Genomic DNA, 19,414 nt, shown 5'->3' with positions numbered 1-19,414 from the left:
GGAGAAAAATCTAAATTGAAGAACATTCTACAAAATAACTGACCTAGACTCTTTTAAAAAGTAGCATAAGGAATATACAAGGAAATCATACAACTCAATATCAAAAAACCCGAACAGCTCAATTAAAAAATGGGCCGAGAATTTGAATAGGCATTTTTTTCCAAACAAGACATACAGATGGCCAACAGGCACATGAGAAGATGCTCAACATCAGTAATCATCAAGGAAATGCAAATCAAAACCACAATGAGATATCACCTCATACCTGTCAGAACGATTATTATCAAAAAGACAACAAATAACAAGTGTTGGCTAGGATGTGAATATACGCAGAATACAATTTTTGATAAAATTTAACACCAATTCGTGACTTAAAAAAAAATCTCCTAGCAAACTAAGGAAAGAAGATAATCTTTTTAATTACATGAGGTATATGCATATGAAAATCTCAACAAAACATTTATAATAGGGGAAAAAAAAGTTTTCCTCTTAAAATCAGTTACAAAGTAAGGATTTTCCCTATCACTGCTTTTATTCAACACTGTATTGGTGTCCCAGTCTACAAGAAGACAAACTTTACCAAAGAATTAAAGTTACAGTGACTATAAAGAACAAAACTGTTATTTACAGATGTCATTATAGTAGATGGTTTGCTGTAGAGACAGCTATATTCAGTGTTCCTCCCTATAGGATGTTACGTTTCTGCCCTACTGATGGAGAGCTTGGCCACATGACTTGTTTTCACCAATAAAATATGGGCACATATAACTTTTATCTCTTCTGAGCAGAAGCTTAAAGAGCAGATGTATGCATCTACATGATCTCTTTTATTTATGCTGTGAAATTGCCTATATCCTAAATAGGGGCTGCTCCTTTGCACTTGGTCACAGAATTAAAGTGAGGAGGAAAAATGTGGCTAACTCTCAAAGAATATGTAGTGTAAGGAAGAAATAAATTTGTTGTAGATCACTGATATTTTTGGGCTGTTAGCTTCTGAAGCATAATTTAGTCCAAGCTGCAGGAAAAAAATATTAAAATTAATTAGAAAGTCACTAGGAATTAAGCAGCTATGGCCACTAACATCTAAAAAAAAAAGAAAGAAAAAAAGAGAGAGGGACTAGGCAATATAATCCCTCTACAACCTTTGATACGGTTTTGTCAAAAAATCTCAACCTAAATTTTATCAAGCCTCTAGAATCAATTATCAGTGTACAGAAAATATAAGTCAAACAAACATGTTTAATCACACAGTGGCAATATAATCAACCACATCCAAACTGTAGGAAACTATACAGGATAAAAAATTGAATTTCTTTAACAAATAAATAACAAGTTTAAAAAAAAAGGAGAAGCAAGCTTATGGATTAAGATTTTAAAATATCAGCTTATACAGCACAAATGAACCTTTCCACAGGAAAGAAAATCATGGACTTGCAGAATAGACTTGTGGTTGCCAAGGGAGAGGAGGAGGGAGTGGGATATATTGGGAGCTCAGGGTTAATAGATGCAAACTATGGCTTTTGGAATGGATTAGCAATGAGATCCTGCTGTGTAGCACTGAGAATTATGTCTAGTCATTTATGATGGAGCATGAAAATGGGAGAAAAAAGAATGTATACATGTATGTGTAACTGGGTCACCATGCTGTACAGTAGAAAAAAAATTGTATTGGGGAAATAACAATAGAAAAATATAAAAATTGAATTAAAAAATATATCAGCTGATTGTCATGTTTGGACTTTATCTGTAACTTAATTCACACAAACCAAAAAAATGACATTTATAAATAATTAGAAATTTGAACACCGGATATTTGATGATATCAATTGCTATTAATTATTTTATGTGTAATAATGGATTATAGCTATATTTTTTTAATTTCTTATTTTTTAGAGAGAAATAATTAGAAAGTAATATGATACGTATGATTTGTTTTAAATAATACAGGAGAAAAACAAGTAGACATGTAAATGAAACAAGACTGGCCATAAATTGATAACTGTTAAAGTTGAGTAATAAGTACATAGGATTCATTATATTTTTCTTTTTTACATTTGTATGTGCTTTAAATCTCCTCTAATAATTTTTTTAAGAAAATTTAACAATGATAGTGGCCAAAAAGTCAACATACAAAAATCTGTTATATTTCCATGCATCAGCAATAAATGGAGCATGGATGTCATTTTAAAAAATACCATTTACAACAACATCTAAAACTATAAGGCACATAAAAATAAAACTCATAAAATATGTGTAAGATTGATAAACAGAAAATTATAAAGTTTTGTTAAAATATATTAAATAAGGCAAATAAATTCATATATTTTAAGTTTTTAAGGCAGGAAGTCTCAGTTTAATAAAATGTAAAATCTCTCAAAACTGATTATATAATGTGTGGAATCACAAGAGATTTTTACAGATATGATAAGTTGATTCAGAAATGTACATATATAGCAAAGGGACAAGTAGAGACAAGATACTCTTGAGGAAGACAAGGATAAAAATAAAAAAGGATATCATGCCTTATATCAAGATTCATTATAAAGATTAATTAAATAGTTAAAATTGAATAGTGTGCATTCAGCAGTAATCAAGACAGGTTTTTTTTTTTTTTTTTTCTTGTTTGGCCATACCTATGGCATGCAGAAGTTCCTGGGCCAAATATCAAACCCATGCTACAGCAGCAACCTGAATCACTGCAGTGACAATGCCAGATCCTTAACCCACTGAGCTACAAGAGAACTCCAACAATTAAGACAATTTTGAAAAAAATGAATGAACAGACCAATGAAACAGAATAGAAAATAGAATCTTGAAATAAATCCAAAAATACATGATTACCACTAGAGGAGGGAGAAACCATTCAATAAAGGCTGCTGGGACAAATAGTTATCATGTGGAAGAAAATAAAGATAGATTTTACTATGCATATGAACAAAAGTCAATTTCAAATAAACTAAAGACCTAAACATGAAAATGCAAATTTAAAAATTATTAGAGAAAATACAGTATAACCTTACGATCTTGGGTAGCAAAAAAGTTCTTAAAACAGGATACAAAAATGATAACCATAAGAAGAAATGACTCATAAATTTCAACTACAGTAAAAGTAGGAACTCTATTCAAGCACAACAGCGTAAAGAACACCAACAAACAAACTTCAAAAGCTGGGAGAAAATATTTTCAATGTATAACAGACCAAATCCAGAATTGTTAAGACACTATAAATAAAAAAACTTCTAGAAATCAATAAGAAAAAGAAAAATACCCAAACAATCCAGTGGCAAAATAATTGAGGCATTTTACAAAAGAGGAAACACATGGCCCCAAAACAGATGAAAAGATGCCCAATTAAATAGGTAGTTATGGCAATGCAGATAACTAAGACCACAAAGTACAATTTTATGTCCATGAGACTGGCAATGATTAATAAGTCTGAAAATAAAGCATTGGCGGGGATGGAGATCAATGGGAAATTTTATAATGTGCCAATGGACGCATAAACTGGTTTAATCGCTTTGGAAGATAGTTTGTTGCTATCTTATGAAGTTCAACATTTATATGGCTTACACTCAGCAATTCCACCAGGCATTCATCCTAGAGAAATTCTTATACGTGCACCAGAATGGTCACACCAGGGATTTCGTGACAACAAAACCGGAAATCAACCCAAATGTGGATTAAAAAGAGGGAAAAAATGTGGCAGATGCACATATCTACACTCAACGGCATGAACGAATTTTAGAAACAATGTTGTGTAAAAAGTAAATCCCAGATGGTATGATACCACTTTTACAAAACTCAGAAACAAGCAAAAATAACAAATATATTGTTTTGGCATGCATATATATGACAGGTAGATCACATATGTAAATATATTACATACATTTTAATAAATCATTATGTAACAAAGAAAATTATATGTAAGCAAGAAATAAACCAAGTAAGTCCTATCACATGTATACACACACACACACACACACAAATGAAACACAATGTAGGACAGCAATTACATCTGAAATATACCAACTATAATGGAAAAAATAAGGAAAAAATAAAAATCATTTTTAAAAAAAACCCATCTGAGGTACAGAAGAGAACATGAGTTAAAGGAGGACCCCATACCCAATGCAAGTTACTGGTCATGTTTCAGTTTAGTTCATAGGACTTACATATAGCTAGGGAAGAAAAATATAAAGTTATAAGGAGGGATGGGAAAACAGTACCTTATATACGTGAAGTTCATTGTGTTCTGAACTTTTAGGCATTTAATACTGAATACAAATTCTGAAGGAATGCACAAGTTGGAAAGATAGAAGAAGTTCTTAATTTGAAGCATTAGATGTTTACACGAGCATAAAACCCCTTGCAATAAATATTTTTAAATGGAAAGTTAAATGGAGAGTTACAATATACTGTGGGTGCTCCTATACAATATACTTAAGGCTTCATTTTAATACGTTCATCTTTTCAAATACAATGTAGGGCTCTTTCTTCCCATCATGCCTTCGATATTTGTCCTTCCCCTTTTTCATTTCAAATGGACTACAGGTTCTATAAGAGCTTTCATGCCCATTAGAACTGGGCTGTGACCACCTCCCCTTTTAGTTAGCTAATGAAAAGAATAAGAGACTACTGAAATTAAGGATGGCATTTAGAATGAATTATAGGAAGTATTTCACTATTCAGCATATAATCAAGCTGTATAATTTAGATCTGCACTTAAAGAAAAGATTACTGTTGCTAGCTTTAAAAGAGGCTAGGTGCTAATGATGTGAATATTAATGTACTTGCAGCTAGGCCAAAGCTATATAATGGTAAGCAGATCTCATGCTTCAGTGCAAAGACTGATTGCCTACAAGAGTCAAGAAGAACTTCCTTCACCTGCTGCACAATAACTAACAGCAGTTTGCACTGGTTATTGTCACCTTTTTCTGAATCATCGGATATTGATGAGAATGGATGAACATTGCTAGTTAGTTTAGGAAAACTTATATTCCATGTATTTTTATGATTTCCTGCCCCATTCCATTTTTTTCCAGTTATCTCTAAGTGCAACAGAAAAGCCTTCACTGAAAGAACACTCTTTTCAGCGACAGAACTGCAAACAAATACTATTTAATTAGAAAGAAGTACAATTTTCACCCAAAGTCCTAGTATACCAACTCAATGCTATTTAAACTTAGGTATACTTCATCTAGGTCTTTTGCTTCCATGTAATAATGATTAGGTAATCTTGCCTCCTAGTTTTTTCTTTTGCTTAATGCTATAAGATACATTCCCCCCCAATTAATTACACATGTCAATTAAACCATTTAATATAGTGGTCTAAGTGGCTACACCACAGTTAACTTGATCATTCATTTATGGGAAAGAATTTAAGTTGTTCCTATTTTTTCTACCATAAATAATATTTCTATGAACATCTTTGTGCATAAAGCTTCTTCTCTACTTATAATTATTTCCCTTGGGATAGAGCTCATAAGTGGAATGATTATGTTAAACAGCATAAACATTTTAAAGATGCTTGTGGGCGTTCCCATTGTGGCTTAGCTGTTAACAAACCCTACTAGCATCCATAAGGACATGGGCTCAATCCCTGGTCTCGCTCAGTGGATCCAGCGTTGCCATGAGCTGCGGCACAGGTTGCAGATGCGGCTCGGATCCTGTGTTGCTGTGGCTCTGGCGTAGGCAGGTGGCTACAGCTCCGATTGGACTTCTAGCCTGGGAACCTCCATATGCCATGGGTGAGACCCTAAAAAAAGAAGAAAGAAATAACAAAGATGCTTATAATAACTTATACACATTGAATTGCATTGCAAATGCAATGTATACTGTCATAGCAATGTATGAATTATCTCTGTATCACATACTTGCCAATTTTATGGTCATTCAAGAAAGAATACCTTTCAAAATCTGATAGAAATTTGAGAGTAGGTTTAATTTGTATTTAATTGATGAGTAGTATAATTGAATTACTTTGTCTTATTCATCTTGGTATCCCTAGTAAGTTGCACAGTGTCTAGAACAAAGCAGGTGTTTAGTACATGTTTGCTGGATGAATACATGAATGAAAAACTATTGATTTTAGTGTTTTCTTAGTGATTTTTTTATTGGTTATTTGATAAATTGTAATCCTTTGTCCATTATAAGTACTAAAGATTCTTCCCAGATTATCATTCCTTGTTGATGACATTTATGACACACGGAATTTTAAATCTTATGTGTTAAGTCTGGTGATCTTATTCTTTTTGATTTCCTTAATCACACCAAAAGTTTAATAAGTAGTCCTTCCTACTTTTCTCTAGTTTTTTCATGGCCTCACTTTCTAAATATTATTTCTAGTAATTCATATGAATATCATTTTAGTATCATTTAAACACAAAAACACTGTTTTAAAGATATATGTGTCATTCTCTTTCATATATAATTCAATATACAATTTATTTATGAAAGTAGGTTTGAAAGTTGAAGTGTGAAAGCAGAATTCCAATCTTCTAATTATGCCTTTCCTCAGTCCAGGCCACCAGAAGACAGATAGGAGCCTTCAGAAAGGTGTGTAAGGCTGAATCAGAGAGATCTGCTGAGAAGAAGGTAAGGTCCTGCCAGCATCTCCATTACTCCAAATCCTGGGTTGTTTGGATTAGGCATCTCTTTTTCTACATATTTCCTATCATCTCCCCATCCCCCACACATTCAAAGGGGACGCTTATAAAGGTAAACATATGAAAAATTTTTTAAATCTGTATTATATCAAAGATAAAAATGAATTTTGAAAATGATTAATATTATATATGGTTTATATAATAAGCAAAATTACTGCAAAATTTGGGACATTTACAAATAGGCACATTTACATCAGAATGTATGTAACATGTAAAATAATCAACTAATTTCAACCATAAAAATTTCATTCGTATTTATATAGAAGCTTTAATAACTACAGTGTGTGCCAAAAAGTCACAAAACAGGGGATCTCTATTAGCTTGAAGGCTACATAATCAATGCTGTAGAGGCACTTCTGTTAGTGAATAAATGATGAAGTTTTACCAGAAAAGATGCAGAGTCAACAGAAATATCCGACAAAATTCATAGATAAGAATGATCCTGGAATTAAATGAGGATTTTCAATTTTATAAATGTTTAAAAAGAGAAATGATATGGGTTGGCTAAAAATACATAATTTTTTGACTAGTATTTTCAAGAAAGTTTAGAACAGAGACCTTATTATACCTGTCCACTTTGAACTCATTCTTGTTGATAATACAGAGTTTTGCAAAGTAAATGTACACTGTTTTCTAAAAATAGACTGGATAACAATTCCTATTACTCCATTAAGTAATGATTATCCTAAACAATTTTATAAAAAAACTCCCATAAGCAAGGACCCACTTATAAAAATGTTTCTAACTATGAATATTTAGGAACTCTCATACATCCATCAGTGCGAGAAAGTTTCCAAAATATGATTATCTCTGTACTTTGGCATTAAAAAGAATGAAGTTTGTCAGTATAAACTAATATGAGAAATGTCTATAATATTTTGTAAGTAATAAAGCAAACTACCGACCAGTAAGTGTGATCCTACTTTTTTTTTTTTTTTTTGCTAAACACACCACACACACACATACACACATGAACACACACACACAGGTGCATAGAGAGGAGACCTATGATTTACATTTTTGTAGTGTTTGAATTTTTTCTTCACTCAACATAACCTACTCTCATAATTTAAAAATATCTATATATATTTGGTGAAATACTATGTCCTATCTCTTGGGATAGTACATGATGGAAGATAAAATGAGAAAAAGAATGTATATTTGTATGACTGAGTCGACTTGCTACACAGCAGATATTGGCACAACACTGTAAATCAACTATACTTTAATAAAAATAAATATATATGTATGTGTAAATATACATATTTATCTGGGTATCTTTTAGACAGGTTGGAAGTATTTTAATACCATCATATGTTTATGCCTTCTTATATATCTAAGGACCATCAGTGTGACCTCTGTGACCGACTTAAGCGGATGACTTTTCCACTTAAGAGGCAAGAGCACAGATTTACTACCTCATATATATGCATTTAATGCCTCACAGTAGCAGGTGTATATTAACTTTTGTGCAGTTTCCACTGCAAATATACTCTTCACAAAACCACACTATCTTCAAATGTTCAGAAGGAAAATAACATGGTGTTGACTTTGCAGCTTCATTTATGAAAGAAACTTCCTGTTGTATTAAACACGCACAAACACTGGTTATAAGAAATGTAAACCCATTCTAAAAAGTATTGTGGGTTAAGGAAAATGCCTGCAATGTTTAAAGTTGTCCGGTATGTTACTATTTGGAGTAAATTTAAAAATCATGATAAAGAACTGCATTTTGGCACAATCTTGTAAATCAACTATACTTCAATTAAAAAAAAAGAATTGTAGTTTGGTGACCCTGAGATTGAGTAATAATAAGAAATAATAGGTGTTGGGAGTTTGAAGGGGTCCAGTATATAATGCCTGAATTTTGCCTTGAATTCTTCCCTGCATGAATTGTGCCCAACTAAGAAATGAGGAAGGCAGAAGGGAGGCCAAGATGTTAAACTGACTGCTAATACAGCAGACCCTGGAGAATGTGGCTTGCATATGCAGGCAAAGGACTTAGTGACACTGAATCCCAGAATCAAACTAATCTAATTCACACCGTTGAAGGCAGAACTGGATGCAACAAGCTTTCCCTCGTGGAGTCTTAGCACTGTAAAACTTAAAGGACAGAGGAGCAGAGTGGAGCATACATTCTCTGAGGCAGACCAGACTCCAAAGAGACAGGGCAAAGGAAGGGACTGGGTTCCAGTTCATCCTTCCAAACTCACCAATCAGTCTGAATCATTCCTCTCCACCTTAGAATAAGACAGAAAGAGTTGGAGGAGGAGGCATGGCTAGGAGGATTAAGTCAGTAAAGCTTTGTCCACATAGAAGAAAAAATCAGAAGTGGAAAGAATTCCATGGGGCTATCCCAGTGGTTAATATACACTATGCCTTTGCAAATAACTGAAAATATACAAAGAACTTCTATCTTCTTTGTAGCAAAAATAAAATTATAGACTCAATCACTAGAACAAATATTTTTCAAACATTATGCACTCTTGACTACGTTATATGCAAACACTGATAGAAAAAAATGAACAAGAGGAGTTCCCATTGTGGCTCAGCAGTAACGAACCTGACTTGTATCCATAAGGATGCAGGTTTCATCCCTGACCTTGATCACTGGGTTAAGTATCCAGTGTTGGCCATGAGCTGTGGTATAGGTCATAGATGAAGATCAGATCCTGCATTGCTGTGGCTGTGGTATAGGCTGGCAGCTGCAGCTCCAATTTGACCCCTAGCCTCAGACCCTCCATATGCCACAGGTGCAGCCCTGAAAAGGAAAATAAAAATAAAATTTAAAAAGGAAAAATGAACAAGAAGTAAAGGGAGTTTCCAGTTCAGTGGGATAGACTGATACACATAACTATCATAAAATATGATCAATGATATGACAGAATTAAAAATATTCTCTATGAATACAGAGAAAGGAACATTAGAGAATAGCTTTCATAATCTATTAGTTTACTTATTCCTTCATTTATTTATTCAACACCTACTATATGCCAAGCTGTGTACCAAGGCATCAGACCATGAGTATACAATGATAAACAAAGCAGATAAGATCCTTCCCCTTATTGAGCAAGTGGCAGAGACAGACATTAATAAAATAAACCACATGAATATGTAATTACCAAATGGAATCTGTGCTATAAAGAAAAAACACAGTGTGTTATTAGGAAAAATAACAGGTTACAAAATTTAGATCACAGAGATCCTTCTCTGAGAAAACATTTCAACTGAGATCTAAAGGATAGGTTATGTCCCACTAGGAGACAAGCAGGCAAGGGTCAAACAAATAACTTGAGGAGAAGGAAAGGCATAAATAATGGCCTAAGGTGGAACAAAGCTTGGAGTAGTGCAAGCAGAATGAGAAGGGGACTGTTGTTGAAAATAATACCAGGGAGGTGGTCATACACCACACTGCGACAAGTCATGGGCTCTAGATTTTATTATGCTCATTATGAAGCTATCCAATGACTTTAAAGAGGGAAATGACACGATTCAATTTACAGTGCAATGAAGGCTGCATGAGTGGTTGAGGGGAGAGCAGAAGAGAGATTATTACTGTGACCTAGGTGAGAAAGTGGTGGCTAGAACTAGGACGTCAGCAATGAAAGGAAAGTAGAAGGATTCAAGAAATATTTTGGAAGTAAAAGCAACAAAACTTGGTTATGAATGGGGTAAGGTGAGAATATTTGTGAACACAACAAACATGGCTGCTACATTTTGGATTTGAGCAATACCCAGAAAAAAATGATATGTGAGCTAGGCCTTGAGGACTGAGTCGGATTTTAGCTAATGTTGATGAAAGAGAAAGATAGAGAAGTGTGGAGTCCTGTGATATATTTGGAATTCCACAAATAGTGTTCTGATACACTAGTAGTGTAGGGTATGTGACAGAAATGCACAGAATGTGTTTTTGTTTTTGTTTAACAGGAGCAGCATAACTTAAGGTCTATTTCTATGTTTATATTAAACTGTTGGGAATTCAGGACTGGAGTGTAGGAAGGAGGGATTACAGATAAAGATTTGGAAATTATCTACAGACAATAATGAAAACTGTGGACCAGATGTGAGAAACCATGGAGCGTACAAAGTAAGAGTACAATCAATGACTGACCTTTAGGGAGCCTCTGCCTTTAAAGGATGGGCAGAGAGAAAATGAGAAAGAAGCTTGATAGGCATGAAATTCACACAAGTAATATGAAATAAAAATGAAATCATAAGTAATTACACAATTAAATTATGTCTAATAATTATAAAGCTTTTACTGTGTACCAAGGACTATTAAAAGGGCTTTATATATATATATATATATATATTAAGTCATTTAATTTTTACTATAATCTTGTGAGGTAGGTGCCATCATTAACCTCATTTTATAGATGTAGAGAATGAGGCATAGACAAGGTCCCTAACCCAGTAAATAGCAGACTGAGATTTAAAGGGGTTTGTAATCTTAAACCTCTATGCTTACCCCTTCTTAATACCCTGAGGTTTATTGTTACTTTCCTCCCTGGAATATGTGAAAAAACTAGCTCAGTCAGTTTTACAACCCTCAGAAACCCTTCTTTGATATTAACCCAACCTCTGGCATAGGTGTTAATCATAGCAATATTTTATAAGTTAGCTCCTTTAACATGCATTAATTAATGATCCCACAATTTTCACAATAGAATCTTTTAAATGAACAAACATCTTGTAATTTATAAACAGGGAAAGATTCCCTAAAGCAGAGACCATTAAATCACTGTGAGCATAAAGAACTGGTTCTCGGCATTAATGGATGGCATTGAAATAGAGTCCAACAAAAAACCTACACATAGAAGATTAACTTTAAAAAATATAATCATTATAAAAGAATTTCACGGAGTTCCCATTGTGGCTCAGTGGTAAACGAATCCGACTAAGAACCATGAGGTTGCAGGTTTGATCCCTGGCCTTGCTCAATGGGTTAAGGATCTGGCCTTGCTGTGAGCTGTGGTGTAGGTCGCAGACGCGGCTCAGATCCCGCATTGCTGTGGCTCTGGCATACGCCGGTGGCTATAGCTCGGATTCAATCCCTAGCCTGGGAACCTCCATATGCCGTGGAAGCGGCCCAAGAAATGGCAAAAAGTCAAGGACACAGGAAGAACCACACAGAGATGAAGTAATATTAACTTTTTATAGTTGCTTTCTTAGTGGTTAAAGTTTAATAAAAGTAGAAGTATAATTATAATAACCATAAAATAAAACTGGTTCTGAACTAGGGACAATTTTGCCCACCCACATCTGCTCAGGGGACATTCAGCAATGTCTGGAGACATTTTTGGTTGTCACAGCTGAACATGGGTGATGCTACTGGCATCTAGCAGGTACAGGCCAGGAATGCACATCTTACACTCCTAGGACAACCCTCCCACAATAAAGAATAAACTGGCCAAAATCCCAACAGTGCCAAGTTTAAGAAACCCTGCTATAGAAGTAGCATCTATACCAACAGTAGTTAACTATGAAAATTTAAGTAAAAGGCAATTATTTAGAATTAGGTATACATTTGAACACACAGATGAAAAAGATTATTCTATTCCAGAGTTTAGGGATAAGTTTTGGTTTTAATGCTGCTGAATAATGTCATATCATTTCTCACTATCATTAGCTCCTTGTCATTGCACTAATTATATCACTGATGGCGCTCTTCTCTAAAGTCTTTACACTTAGTGCTTTGACTCTGCTCTTCACATGTGAAATAACTTTTATGAACATACCAGAAAGGAAACTAAGCTACACATATTAAAGAACTGAAAATGGGAATTGATAAATATTGGCATTTTCTTTAATAACTGCTAAATGCAAAGAATGGACTAGGTGTATAGATTGATGTTTCTTCCTGTACAAATTTCCTCTGTCACCATCTGTGAAGGAAAAAGCTCTAACAGACTTTGTGTATTTAATTTTAACCCAGGGCAAATTTTTATGCCTCAGTGATAAGTCCACAAAACTGGAGTTCATATTGGCAGCCCTTACACTACTAACTAAAATGATACCACTGGGCATTACCATTTCTAAAAGTCTAAAAAAATCAACGAGCAGATTGTCATTACAGAAACTCATTCTGCATCAAACCTATCACCCAAGAGATTGATATTTCATGCTTATAAAACTTAACATAAAATTAAATTGCAAATATTTTCTCACAATCTACAAAATTATGGCCTAAGGCAATACACTGCTAATATGAAGCATTTGTTCAGCTCTAGTGGACATATTTCCTATATGATTTATATGAAAGGAAGCTTCATTTGCCTCTTCATAGATCTGGTAATGAGGTTTCTGTTTCTTACATTAAGCCTAGAAATTATAGAAAGTTCTTTAAAATTAAGCTAGCAAATATAACACTGAATTATTGATAAATAACTGTGAAATTAAAAAACAGGGGGTTCTCCTTCTGTATATGACTATATCATTTGACACCTTGGCCATTCATTCATTATCAAATACAAAAAAGCATCTAAATATTTCATACAGAAAATTCATTTTCATTCTTTAGGCGTAAAACCAGAGTGACAGATTTCAAATCAAGTAGTAGACTGTGATTTTTCCCCTGAAATCTAAAAGGATAAAAAATAATTTCAATCATTCCACCCCAAAAGTTAGGAATAACAGAAAGAGACTTTTGGAAACAATGCTTTGTCTTAATCTTTTAGGATGTGAGAAAACTCAAGAGTCCATGAGATATATGAAAAGATAAAATTGATTTCAGTGTTATCAACCTGATGCATCATGAAATTTATGTGTAGCACTTTCTAGTCTGTGAAGTGTTTGTATATTACCATGTTTCGGAATACATGTAGAGGGAAATTAATGTCTTCACCTGGAACTTAAATAAAAACTCTGGATTTAACTTTATGCTGAAATCTACTTGACAACTTGAAAATTTATGAATTTTTTTTAACCAAAAGATGCTAAGCAATTCTTACCTTAAGCATTCAGCATCATTCTGAGGTTTTTCAGTGATTTTTATTTTTTCTGCTTCTAAATTTTTGGTAGTACGAACAGCTTCATTTTTTTTATCTTCAAAATCTAAACAAGAAAATTACTACAATCTTTGAAAAATTAAACATAAGGTTATCTTTATTCAATAATAAGAATAATACTCTGATTTGTGGTGCTTCATGTAAAATAAGTGTAACAATGATTTCTATTTTTCTACTTTAATACAGCAATTAAAGGCACAAAAAAAGATCTTAACAAAATCTGTGACATTAAAAATACCAGACCTAACTCTGATCAATTCAGTGTTTCACCTATTCCTTTTTTACATCAATAACAGCACTATATTCCAATAGGTTAATACATTTTAAAACAATAATACAACCTGTAATAGGTACATATCTATATTTATCAGAAAAATAAACTAAATCATAAAGGTAATACCTTCGAGCTTTCTCTGCAAAGTAAATAATTCTTGTATTAATTCACTCTTTTGTTTTTGAAGTTCATTTAATTGGTCACTATCATGTTCCACTGATTTCATTTCTAGAAATGAATAGACAAAAAACATTTTAACTATTTAGGCTCTGCCTCATATATATCAGTAATGATTAACTTTTTCTTGTTTAGTAAAAATTTAAGCAGTATATGGTCGATTTTAAGCCCCAACAGGCTTCCCTTGGTCACATAAGAACTGTTTCTTAATAAACTGATCAGCATTGGTTAAGTAAAAAGTGGATACAAAAGAGTAAGTTAGCCGATGGTTAGACTACCAAAGAGAATTCAAAACAGTGTAATGTGGAGTTCCCATTGTGGCTCAGAGGAAAAAAATCTGACTAGCATCCATGAGGACTCAGGTTCAATCCCCAGCCTCACCAATGGGTTAAGGATTCGGCGTTGCCTTAAGCTGTGGTGTAGATCACAGACGAAGCTCGGATCTGGCGTTGCCATGGCTGTGGTGTAGGCCAGTGGCTACAGCTCCAATTTAACCTTAGCCTGGGAACCGCCATGTGCCGTGAAGGTAACCCTAGAAAGACAAAAATAAAAAGCAAACAGTATAATATCACTAAGTAAAGCAGATTCCCAATGAAATAAGAAAACTCTGTGCTTTATAACTGAAGCATATTTAAAGCGGCATTGCATAGTACTCACTACAAGGCTAAAAGATTCCACATTATTGCTAATGTTTTTTCTTCTACCTAAATGCCTTTCCCCTACTTATTCCCAAAACGAACTCCAATTCACCCTTTAAGATTCATCTCATAATCTTTCAAATATTTTTTTCTGTTCCAGCATACCCTCTGGGTCTTCAATTACCCATTTCTATGGACTGAATGCTTCTGACCCCCATCTGCACCGCCAATTCATATGTAGAAGTTTAATCCCTGATGTGGTAGTATTTAGAGGTGAGGCATGTATCAGTACTTCATTCATATTTATGCCTGAATAAAACTCTATTGTATAAGCACGCCATATTTTGCTTTTACATTCTTCAGTTGACAGACATTTACGTGTTTTCACTTTTTGGTTACCATGAACAATGCTGCTATGAATGTTCATGTACAAGTTTTTACGTAGACGTGTGTTTTCAATTATCTTGAAATACCTAGGAATGGAATTGTGGGTCATAGGGTAACCCTAGGCGTAATACTTTGAGAATCTGTCAAATTGTTTTCCAAAGTAGTTGTATAATTTTACATTCCTACCAGCAATGTATGAGGTTTCCAATTTCTCTACAGCCACATAAATGACATCTCATTGGGGTTTTGATTTGCATTTCTCTAATTATTTTTGAGCATGTTTCATGTGGCCATCTTTATACTTTTTTTTAATAAATGTTATTTAAATTCTTCATCCATTGAAAATGAGTTATTTTTCTTTTTATTGAATGAGTTGTAAGTGTTCTTTATATATTCTGGATGCTAGTCCCTTATCAGACATATGATTTGCAAATATTTTCTACAATTCTGTGGGTTGTCTCTTCACTTTTTTGATCATATTTTTTGAAACACAAGAGTTTGAATTTTGATGAAGTCCTATGTATTCTTTATTCTTCATCACCAGTGAATCCCAGAAAAACATTTCCTTATCCTAGATTTTTGAGATTTACAACTGTGTTTGATTCTAAGAGTATTATATTTTAGCTCTTATATTTAATGTTTGATCCATTTCGATTTAGTTTTTATGTACAGTGTGAGGTAGATGTCCACATTCGTTCTTTTGCATGGGGATATCCAGTTACACTAGCACTGCTACTTTAAAAGACTATTCTTTTCTAATTGAATTGTCTTGGCATCCTTGTAAAAATCAACTGACCATACATGTATGAATTTATTTCCGGATTCTCAATTATATTTTCTTAATCTATATGCCCATACTCATAACAGTACCACACTGCCTTGATTACTGCAGTTCTGTAGTAAGTTTGAAATCAGAAAGTATGAGTCTTTCAACTAATTTTTCAGGTTTGTTTTGGCTGTTACTGGTCCTCTACATTTCCAGGAATTTTAGACTCACTGTGAAAAGCCAGTTAGAATGTTTGATAGGGATTGTACTGAATCTGCAGATCAGTTTGGGGAGTACTGCCATCTTAACAATTAGATCTTCCAATCCATCAACTCATGATGACTTTCCATTTACTTAGATCTTTTTAAATTCCATTCAACAATGCTTTTTGTAGTTTTAGTGTACAAGTCTTATACTTTTGTTAAATGTATTCCTAAGTATTTTACTATTTTTAATTGTAAATTGAATGTTTTAGATTTAATTTATAAATTGTTCATTTTTAGTATATCAAAATATAATTGATTTGTGTATACTGATCTAATAACCTGCAATCTTGCTGAACTTACTAGTTCAAAATTTTTTCCTGCCAAATCCCTAAGATTTCTATACACAAGACCATTTTAACTTCAAATAGAGATAGTTTTACTTCTTCCTTTCCAATACAGATGTTTTTTATTTCTTATTCTTTTCTGCTTTCCCAGGCTACCATCTCTAGTAAAACATATAAAAGTAGAAGGAATGGTCTTCTACTTCAGTCTTTGTCTTTTCCTAATTATAGGTGAGACATTTTCACTTTTTCATTTCTAACAGCATTCACTTTAGATTTTTCATGGATTTCTTTATCAGGTTGAGAATGGTTCCTCTTATGTGTAGTTTACTGAATTTTTTTTTTTTTTAATCATGAAAGGGTGTTGGATTTTGTCAAATGCTTTTTCTGAATCTTTGATTATTTTTATCTTTTATTTATCACTTTATTACATTCATGATCTTGAGTATATTTACAACATCAATTTTTAAAATGTTTCTCTGCCAATTGCATTATCCCTGTGATTTCTGGAATTTTTTTTTTTTCTTTTAACAGTTGCACCTGTGGCATATGGAAGTTCCTGGGCTAGGAGTCTAATCTGAGCTACAGCTGCCAGCCTACACCACAGCCACAGCAATGTCAGATCCAAGCTGCATCTGCAACCTACATTGCAGCTTGTGGAAACACTGGATCCTTAACCCATTGAGCAGGGCCAGGGATTGAACCTGCATCCTCACCAACAGTACGTCAGATTCTTAACCCAATGAGGCACAATGGGAATTCCTGGAGATGTTTCTTTTGACCTAATTTCCTCCTTGCTCTGAGTTACAATTTGCCTTTTCATACATATAGTGGTTTTTTATTGGATACTTGACATTGTGTTCACTATTTTGTGGAATATTTGAATTCTGCTATCTTCTCCTAAAGCATGTTGATGCTTGTTATTTAGCAGACATTAGGTAACATAATGAGGTTCAAACCTTGCTTTTAAGATTTTTTTAAAAGAGTGCAGAATAGCCTTAAGTCTAAGGCCAATTTGAATCCTACTATTAAGCGAGGACTCTTCTGTTTAATGAGATCTTTCTATTCTGACAAGATGGAACATTAATATCTTCCAGGCCAGTGTGAGTTCTTAGTATTGTTGACCTTATGATTCCTTAGCAGTTTTTCTTTACTCAGCCTAGTGGATTTTTCCCTTAGGTATTCACAGAGTAATATACAGCTAAGGACTCAAACCAACATCTATGCAGATTTCTGAAGGTTTTTGTGTGTTCTTTCCTCAAGTACATTGTCCTGAAGATTTCAGCTAACTCAGCCTCCCTGAACTCCAATTTTTGTATCTTCAACTCAATTAGACCACTTTGCTTTGCTTAAGTTCCCCCTTCTAGTCCTGTAAAAAAAATTATATATATAATACATACATACACACACGTACCCAGGTAAAAAGCTAGGGTAATCAAAGGGCTCACTTCAAGTGATTTCTTTCTCTTATGGATCATAGTCTTAGTCTCTTGTCCTCAATATCTAAAAATAGGTTTTTATAGATTTTCTCCAGTTCTAGTTGTTTGTGCTATGCTGCTTCCTGATCATAAATGGAAGTTCTCCAAATATATTTAAATTATCCCTTTACTTGTCTGTCTTCCAATGTAGACCATAAATTCCATGAAAATAGGAACTATGCTTCATTTATCTTTAAACTCCAATTCTTGGAGTTCCCATCATGGCTCAGTGGAAATGAATCTGACTGGCATCCGTGAGGATGCAGGTTCGATCCCTAGCCTTGCTCAGCGAGGTAAGGATCCAGCGTTGCTGTGAACTGTGGTGTAGGTTGCAGACACAGCTCGGTTCTGGCATTGTTGTGGCTGTGGTATATGGCTGTATCTCTGATTCAACTCATAGCTGGGAACCTCCATATGCCATGGATGCAGCCCTAAAAAGACAAAAACAAACAAACAAACAAACAAACAAAAAAAACCTCCAATTCTTGCACAGTGCTTGTCATGATGCATAGAGAATACACAGTGTGGTGAATTGAACTCAAATAAATTATGTAATTGAATTAAAAGATAATGTTCTTGTCAACTAATTTAAACTTAATTTAAAATGGACAATTCTATGAAAAGAAATTTAATAGACTCACATTTATGCTTCTGCCCATTTAATAAATGAATTTTTTTTTAGGTATATGGAAGTTCCCAGGCTAGGGGTGGAATCAGAGCAGCAGCTGCCAGTCTATGCCGCAGCCACAGCAACGTGGGATCTGAGGCAAATCTGCAACGTACACCACAGATCTTTTCTACTGCCTCAATTTTACTGGCAGATCCTTAGCCCACTGAGCGGGGCCAGGAATCAAACCCACATCCTTATGGATACTAGTTGGGTTCATTTCCACTGAACCATGGAACTTGAATGAATATTTAAAATACAAGCACAATTACATGCTAATAATTAAGAGAGGTATTCCAGGACACATAACAATCTTATAAGAGAAAAAAAATAATGTAATTATTTATTCATTATGAATTGATCTATTAGACATTCTGTGATAAAAATATCTTTATAAAACTTAGGCAAGAGTGATGGAGAAATTTTGGACTTAAATATTCATGAAGTAGAGGATATATTATTTTTTTTAGTCCTTATTCTCTGGGTTAAATGGAAAAGGCATAGTTCCAAGACTACTTCTCCCAAGAAAAAATAAAACAAGTGTATCAATTCCCTATGAAGCTTACAAAACAGAAAGAATAAATACAATATTTGTGATAACAAAATTCCCACTTTTCTACTGCCTCAATTTTTCATTTATATATATATATATTTTTTCTTTTTAGAGCTGCAAGTGCATCATATGGAACTTCCTAGGCTAGGGGTTGAATTGCAGCAGCAGCTGCCAGCCTACACCACAGCCACAGCAACATGCGATCTGAGCTCTGTCTGCTACCTACACCACAGCTCACAGCAAAGCCACATACTT

The 19,414-nt window shown here is 33.9% G+C and overlaps 1 protein-coding gene across 1 annotated transcript in view; it reads right to left on the bottom strand.

Annotated features, from left to right (window-relative positions):
* Positions 1–19,414, bottom strand: part of CCDC172 (coiled-coil domain containing 172) — a 97,173-nt gene that overhangs the window by 27,350 nt on the left and 50,409 nt on the right. Inside the window, exons 6-7 of the mRNA XM_047762714.1 lie at positions 14,073–14,174; positions 13,616–13,718 (exon numbers count right to left, since the gene is read on the bottom strand). Of these exons, the coding sequence (XP_047618670.1) occupies positions 13,616–13,718; positions 14,073–14,174 (205 nt within the window). The remainder of the gene's footprint in view (positions 1–13,615; positions 13,719–14,072; positions 14,175–19,414) is intronic.

The sequence above is a fragment of the Phacochoerus africanus genome, chromosome 15 (assembly GCF_016906955.1).
Source record: "Phacochoerus africanus isolate WHEZ1 chromosome 15, ROS_Pafr_v1, whole genome shotgun sequence".
Taxonomy (NCBI): domain Eukaryota; kingdom Metazoa; phylum Chordata; class Mammalia; order Artiodactyla; family Suidae; genus Phacochoerus; species Phacochoerus africanus.
Note: the sequence above shows the minus strand (reverse complement) of the source record. Positions and strands in the feature narration are given on the sequence as shown.